The sequence below is a fragment of the Lipotes vexillifer genome, unplaced genomic scaffold (genome assembly GCF_000442215.2).
Source record: "Lipotes vexillifer unplaced genomic scaffold, Lipotes_vexillifer_v1.1 scaffold72, whole genome shotgun sequence".
Lineage (NCBI taxonomy): Eukaryota > Metazoa > Chordata > Mammalia > Artiodactyla > Lipotidae > Lipotes > Lipotes vexillifer.
Genome location: NW_006769482.1, coordinates 64819 through 72921, shown reverse-complemented (window position 1 = coordinate 72921; position 8103 = coordinate 64819). Strand labels below are relative to the sequence as shown.

The window sequence follows — 8103 nt, the reverse complement described above, 5'->3', positions numbered from 1 at the left end:
TATTCACATCTCCTCCTCAGCAGGAAGTGACTGAAGCTGGGACGGGGAGGTGACCAGTTTCCTTTTGCTGCCCCTTGCTTGCTACCCTCAGGCCCTCCTGCACCAGTACTTCTTCACAGCTCCCCTGCCTGCTCACCCCTCGGAGCTGCCGATTCCTCAGCGCCCAGGGGGACCTGCCCTCAAGGCCCCCCCAGGACCCCCCCACATCCATGACTTCCACGTGGACCGGCCTCTCGAGGAGTCGCTGTTGAACCCAGAGCTGATTCGGCCCTTCATCCTGGAGGGCTGAGACGTTGGGCCAGGCCCCACCGGCGTGTCCCCCTCTTCCCTCCCCAGGACAAGCCAGGCCTCTTGTTCTTCTGCTCCGGCCTGATTCGACCACAGTGGTCCTGCTCCTGGCCAGGCCATCCAGCCTCAGCAGAGGGGACCCTCGGCCTGTGCTGTCGGCCTCCCATCTGTGTGCTGGTAACAGATCCATCAGAAGGAGGCAGTGAGTTCCGCTGTCATGCCTGCCATGGGGCTGGTTCTCTAGTTGCTGCCTTCCTGGTCAGGGTCAGTCCTGGTAGTGCCATTTGGGGGAGCGCTGAGAGTAGGATGTCCTCATGTCGGAAATCCAAGTGGGAAGGAAAGTTTGGGTTGATTTTGTTCTCAGAGACATTAAACACTAGTTCACTTTTGAGATTTATTATAAAACCCCCCGGTAGTTCTACATGATGTATGCCCCTCTTCCTTTCCAGTTGAGGGAAGTGGCTGAGGTAGCAACATCCACTGGCCCTTGCTTTCTCTGTGGTCAATGGGAAAGTGGCCCCATTCATGGCTACTTTACTCTTGGGGGATTGCTAGGCTCTTCATGTGATAGAGCTCCCTTTTAGAGGTGAGTTGGCAGAAATCAGGACCCAGGAATGGCTCAAGTTGGGGACCCAATAAGTGACCCTCCACACCTTAAGCTGGTTTACCAACATCACCCTCAGGATACGGGTGAGCCTGGACCACATGGGCCTCCTCTTTACTCAGAGATACTGGGCAAATAAGAAGACAGACATTCCTGGAACTCATTTGTTAATTCAGTAAATCCCAATACAATCTGAACTGGCTCTTGTTTTTCTTATTAAATAATTTGGTAAGCCAATTCTAAAATATATGTGGAAATGAAAGGGTTAAGAGGAGGCAGAAGCAGAAGAAAAGGCAAAAAAATGATGAAAGGACTTAGCCTATCAGATACCAAGACTATCATAAGGCTGTAATAAATAAGCAATGTGGTATTGGTTCACAGATAGATAAAAAACAGATAAATCAGAGAAACTTATTCTTAGCAATCTTTTATTCTTAAAATATTCATTTTGTGCTCATGTGGATAGAATTCTGTAAGCACTGCAGTCACAGAGGTGACTAACAGTGCCACAGTCACTGCCCTCCAAGCTCTTAGAGGGCAAAGCACAGTAAACTCCAGTTGCTTTCAGGGAAGAGTCTGAGTGTCTCATATGTCTTTAGAGGTGTTTTAAGGATCTGGCCTCTGCCTGTTTGTCCAGCCACATCTGTAGACTCTAAGCTTCAGTCTAGCTCAGTTTCTGGTGTCTCTTACCTCTGTATGAATGCAAGTCTGTACCCAAACCCTGACCACTGACCCTCAGCCAGTTCCACTCACAAAGACTAAAGCTTACTCCACCCTGACATTGACCCTCACCTTGACCTTAAACCTTACACTTAACCTGACCCTATCACCCTGACCCTGACATAGACACTGACTCTCACCCTCAATTCTTTGCCAGCCCCTTCCCCACCCATGCCTGGCTTTGATCTTGGCATTAACTCTGACCCCGTTTGACCTAGAACTAAACCTTGTCCATGAACTTGGCTCTCATCTTCACCTTAACCCTGAGTCTCTAATTGACATTCCTCTTACCTTGATGCTCATTATGATCCTGATCCTGACCGTTAACATGTCCCTCACACTTGCCCTGAACTTGACTTATCTTTGACAATGACAGCTTCTCTCACACTGATTGTGAATACTGTGATAAATGAGATACTCACCACCTTCAACCTGATTCTGACCCTCAACGTCACTCTGCCCCTAGACTGAATCCTCACCTTGACAAGGACCATCATACTGACCCACCCTGCCCTTGAACTTGTGCCTTGATGCTGAACTACACTGTACACTCAACCTGAAACTAGTGTGCACCCCAAGCCTGACCATGATCCTGATCCTGACACTCATCTTGACCTAGACCTCCATTTCACCCTGACCTGGGTCCTCATCCTAATGCTGAGCCTCACACAGAACATGGACTCACACTTGGCTGTCACCATTGACACCCTAATCCCATCATGACCTTGAACCTGATCTAGACCCTGACCCTGAAATTGAACTTCACACTGACACTGACTTTCATTATTATGATGACTCATCCTCAGCCTGATCGTCACCTTCATCTTGATCCATCCTCACTTTGAAACTTAACCTTGAACTTGATTTTGACTATAAACCAAACTCTGACCCTCTGTGGTAAGCAGAATAATGTGCCCCCCAAAGATGCCCATGTCCTAACCTGTGAATACATTGCCTTACACACAAAAGGGACTTTGCAAATGTGATTAAAGGGTACAGACTTTGAGATGGAAAGAGTATCCTGGATTATGCAGATTGGGCCAATGTAATGGGGTTGGGGGGAGGGAGAGTTGGAGGAGGAGGACTTAATTCCTTCCAGCAGCAATGGAAAAGGAACCCACCTTGACTTTTAATTGACCTTGACCTTCACAATGAACATCATGCTCACCCTGACCCTGACATTACCTCACATTGATCTTGACCCTGAACCTGACACTGACTCTAATCCAGAACATCAACCTCACCCTCACCTTGACCCTGAATCCTACACGGAACTGGACATCCACTGTCAACTTGAATCTAACTTTCAATCTTACTTTCACCCTGACAATAACCATCATCCTAATCCTGACATTCATCCTCTCACTGATCCTCTCTAATGGAACCTCAACCTGATCCTAACCTTGGCTCTCACACTGATCTTGAACCAAACCCTGGATCTAAAATTTCCCTTATAGTGACCTTGTCCTTGAACCTGATTCTGACACCATGACCCTGACCATTCTCTTATCTTGCTCCTTAACCTGACATAGAATTTTACCTTGAATTGGACACTCACCCTCACTCTGATTCTGATCTTAATCACTCCGTCCCTGATCTTACCCTCATCCTGACTGTGACCCTGGCTGCTGTGACATTGAGCTTGATCGTGACCTTCACCCTTACACTAACTCTGATCTGATCTTGGCCAGGGCCACGACCAAAACCAGGGTTGGGACTAAGCCTAGGTAGGGTGAGAGCCTGGGCAGAAGCCATGATGAGGGAGGTACCAGGTTAGGGCCAGGGCTTGGGCAAGGGCCAGTGCCAGTGTAAGATGGAGGCTGAGAGTCATTCTGAAGGTGATTGTGAAGGCCAGGGTCGGGGCTAGGGCAAAGCTCAGGATGAAGGTGTGTACTAGGGTGAGTCAGGGTCAGGTGAGGGTAGGAACAGGAGTATGGTAGATGTCAGATGCTAATGAAGTCAAGGGTGATGATTAGGGCGAGGTTGAGGAAGAGGGTCAAGGTCTGGTTAAGGGCCAGCACCAGGGCAAGGGCTCGGAAGGTGCTGGGTTCAGGGGCACCACAAGGTCCCGCGTGAGGGTCAGGGCAAAGGTCAGAACGAAGATGAATGTCAGTATAAGGGGGTGGGCAAGGGTCTCAGCGAATGTCAGGACAAGGGCAGAAGCCGGTCTGAGGCCAAGTAGAAGTGGGGCTGGTGAGGGGATTAGTAGAAGTGGGTGTTCCGAACGGAAGCGCGGAGGCTGGGCAAGGATTAAGCGAGCGGGCGGGGCTCGGCCTGCGGGGGCGGAAGCGCAGCAAAGGCATAGCCCGACCCAGGCAGCCATGGGGGCGGGCGCTGTGGAGCCGCAGATGGGTTTGCACGAGCTGCTGCACGTCTTTTTGGAGGCCCGAGACATGCTCTGTGTCGCCCAGGTGGACAGGGTAGCGCGTCCTGTCCCAGGCGGGAGGCAGGGCTGGGCTCGTGGACACTGGCGTGTCCACGGTCGGCCCGTTCCCTCGGAGCCTCAGTTTCCCAAATCTGGGAGGGGGCGTCGGACGGCCCTGAATCCGCGATCTGCAGAGGGCGCTTTTGGCCCCCGGGTTGGCGACCTATGAAGGGGTCGCTCTGAAAGCCTCTTATCCCTCCGTCCCTCCGTCCCTCCGTCTGTCGGTGTGTCCAGAGCTCCTGAGCGGTTGGCTTGCACCGGGCACCTGTGAACAGGGTTCACCCCTAAGATTGGCCTAGGGATACCCACCTCTTCTAGAATATTCTGTAATTTCCCTTCTGAAGCCTGCCTGGAAAGCCGTGCTCTCCCCGTGAGTGGCACCTCCTGCTGCGGGCTCCGCCTGTCCCTTCCCAGCCAGTCGAACTGTACTGGCTGTGCGCCCTAAGTGCCTGTTTAGTGCATTAGTCTGATCTGCACTTCTGCCCCTGTTCCGAGCTCTTCCTCCTCTGTGCTCTTACGCAGCACAACTGTAAATGATCACATACTGTACTTGTTAAATGTTTGCTTCCCCCCCACCCCCGACCCCCGCTAGACTCATTCTTTTGTCTCTTGCATCACTGTGTGTATAACCACTGTATGATCACTGTGTGTAAACACTCAGCGTATGGCTTAATATTTAGTGTACTCTAAGTAAATGTTTGTTGAGTAAATGAATTTCTTTACTTTTAAAATACATTATTATATCATTTTACAAAAAGATTAATAAACGGACCCTTACCTGAATTGTGTAATTATAACTTAAATGTATCAAGTAAAATACTGCGTTGTTATCCCCATTTTTACCAATAGGGAAAGTGAGTATTGTGCCGTGAGTGCATTGGCTGAGGTCACCCACGTAGTCTCCCAGCAGATTTTGAAAGGGAGGTGCCGTTTACCCTTTGATAGCAGCAACTTCTCCAGGTTCTGGTTTCCGAGTTAGGTAAAATGAGGTCAATAAACCCTGCCTCACAGTGTCATCATGAAGATCAGCATCTAACAGAGGCATTCTCCAAGGTGGGTAACACCCATTTTGCAGGTTATATTACATACTATAATTTTATGTTAGGGAAGTAAGAACATCTCAGTTGGGTTTTGAACTGGGAACTATAGAAAAACAGAATGTGGAAATCTTCTTACCTGGTTTGATTATTGCAAAATATCAACTTTACATTCCTACTAGCCAAAAAGATTTCTTAAGGACTGAGAAACTTTGATTTCGGGTGAGTGAGGGCTGTGGAAGTAGGAACTTGGGCTCAGACAGGGTGGTTGTTATTTCTGCCAGGGCCTGGAAAGCCATGTATCTGGATGGGACCCTCAGTACGTCTGGGCCACGGAAAGCTCCAGAGTGGTTTCTACTGAAGCTGTATAGGCTCCAGAATCCAGGGTGGCCCAGCTGGAGAGGCCAAGAAGTTCCAGGATGCAGGTGTGGGCCTGAGGGAGGGGGAGGCAGGGTACTCTGATCCCTTCCCAGGGCCACCTGAGTCTCTTCCAGATACTTCTGCAGAGAGCAGTTTGTGGGAATAGGGCCTGTGTGCCCTTCCCAGGTATCAGTTCTGTTCCTTCACCTTGGCATCTCTGGGACATCCCTTTAGCCAGAGCCTTAATTTACTCCATTGAAGCAGCCTTCTTATGGGTCCTGCTGCTCTGCCCTCATTTCCAGTCCTTCCTTCTCTTTTTTTTTTAAATTGGCCCTACCACGTGGCTTACAGGATCTTACTTCCCCAACCAGGGATCCAACCCGTGCCCCTTACAGTGGAAGCTCAGAGTCTTTTTTTTTTTTTAATATTTATTTATTTATTTTGCTGCATTGGGTCTTATTTGCAGCACACGGGATCTTTGTTGTGGCATGTGGGATCTTTCGTTGCGGTGCACGGGCTCTCTAGTTGTGGCGCACAGGCTCTAGAGCGCCCATGGGCTTAGTTGCCCCAGCATGTGGGATCTTTGTTCCCCGACCAGGTATCCAACCCATGCCCCCTGCATTGGAAGGCGGATTCTTAACCATTGGACCACGAGGGAAGTCTCCAAATCCTTCCTTCTCATAGCAGCCTAAAACACAGTTTGACTTGCCACTTTTCCATTCACAGTTCTCAAGTGACTTCTCACTGTTTTTGCCCTTCTGACTTCCAAGAGTTCCTACTTATGGTTTGATGTATAATGGCCTTAAATATGTAGAAATAGACTTCACTTCCACAAAGAAATGTTATCCCCCCTTTTTCTTAAACCACATTATCTTCTTAGTCTAGCTTTTATTTTCACACTGTTTAGGTTGAGATATGGGTACAAGGAATTTCCCTTTCTGTTTATTTCAACTGAAAGAAAGTCAACAACCTAAGAATGATGATGTGAGGCAGCTGATACTCAGCCTCTTAGTCCAAGAGATAAAAGGGATGGTGAAGGCCATGGTGGAGCTGAAAGCTCTTTTTTTTTTTTTTTTTTTTTTGGCTGTGCCCATGCGGCTTGCAGGATCCTAGCTCCCCAACCAAGGATCGAACCCAGGCCCTCATCAGTGAAAGCACAGAGTCCTAACCACTGGACCACCAGGGAATTCCCTGAAAGCTCATTCTTGTCTGAGGAATACTGTTCTGTGTGGCCCCAGATAAATTTTTCCAGGTGAGAATTTGATTTCAGTATAGCTAGAGATCTTCTTTTACCTAATTTGTATGTGAAATCTCTTGATTTTTAAGTATTGACAGCTAGTTCACGTAGGCCAATCCTATGCAGGCCAGACAAGGTAATCTGGATGCCCATTCTGCCTGCAGGCTGTGAGTATGCTACTTCTGGTAGAAGGAACACGGTTTCAGTGAGGACAGGAAAACCCATATCCGACATAAGCACTGGATCTTTCCCAGTATGTTAGAGGTCACTAGTGCCTAGTACAGAGCCTGACACATAGGTGCTCAGTGAGTGTACAGGCTTTGAATGGAGAGAAACTCTTTGCGTTGTACTTATTGGGACCATGGGCTGTGAGCTACTTATTTCCCACCCAGCCTCATTTTTCTCCTCTGTGAGATATGGCTGGAGTCCTCTGATGCTGTATCAACTCTGGTGACTGTAAATTTTGAAAGCCTTTGTCCATGGGGCCTCCCTAATCCTCTCCCAGATGTTCACTCTCCTTGTGTTTTACTCCCATGGCACTATAGGCTGCCCCTTCTGAAACTTAGCGTTTCTCTCCAGAATTTTAGTTTTACTTATCCTCCTAACCACCAGCTGAGAGTACTCATAGGGCAAGGGCCATGTCTCACTCACTTTGGGGTCCACAGACTAGGTGAGAATTCAGTATTCTCCATAGTGTGGATGAGCTAATGTTTTATCTTCAACAACTTTATAAGCGAGTTGCTATCATAGAATTGACAGTAGTTATTGATACATATAAGTTAAGGATGCAGACTCTTGGAAAATGGTGGATTAATGACTTCTGAAAATTTTCTGTTCCATAAAAGCAATGAGAAAACTGGCATAAATTGTCAAAATCAACTTTTACAGTACTCTGGAAATTAACCAGAGACTTACAGTAGTCTGGGAAGTGTTTATTCAAGAAAAAAATGGCTTATTCTCAGTAAGAGCAGCAAGTGTTCATTTGCTCTGTTCCCATAACAACCTTCCATCTTTGTGTTAGCCTTGAATACCAACAGTTCACAATCACAGTGAAACCAGGAGCTGCAGTCACTGGAAGGGTAAGAATGGGATTAGAGATTCTTCAAAGCCTTATTCCCAGAGAATTGTCATTGTTCGACCTGTCTGGTGTTTCCTGGAAGAGCTCACATGTAAGCTGTCTTTATTTTACCTTGCTTGAAGTTCACCCAATGTGAAAAACCTTTACCTTGGGGTTTGGGACATCTGTCAAGACAACTAAAGAGAATTGATTAACTTTTTTTTTTTTTTTTGCAGTACGCAGGCCTTTCACTGTTGTGGCCCCTCCCGTTGCGGAGCACAGGCTCCGGACGCACAGGGTCAGCAGCCATGGCTCACGGGCCCAGCTGCTCCGCAGCATGTGGGATCTTCATGGACTGGGGCATGAACCCGGGTC

At 48.2% G+C, this 8103-nt stretch overlaps 1 protein-coding gene and 1 pseudogene across 4 annotated transcripts in view; both read left to right on the top strand.

The window, feature by feature from the left end:
- CDK20 (cyclin dependent kinase 20) overlaps positions 1-1085 on the top strand; it is a 7892-nt gene extending 6807 nt beyond the window's left edge. For 2 of the 4 annotated variants that reach the window (XM_007445616.1, XM_007445614.1), the window contains one exon: positions 92-376. In XM_007445616.1, the coding sequence (XP_007445678.1) occupies positions 92-251 (160 nt within the window). In that variant the 3' untranslated portion in view covers positions 252-376. Of the gene's footprint in view, positions 1-91 lie in introns of all 4 variants that reach the window. The other 2 variants (XM_007445613.1, XM_007445615.1) reach the window with 2 other exon arrangements.
- Positions 1086-3933: 2848 nt separating this feature from the next.
- The window catches only part of LOC103082158 (NUT family member 2F-like), a 39276-nt pseudogene continuing 35106 nt past the window's right edge, over positions 3934-8103 (top strand).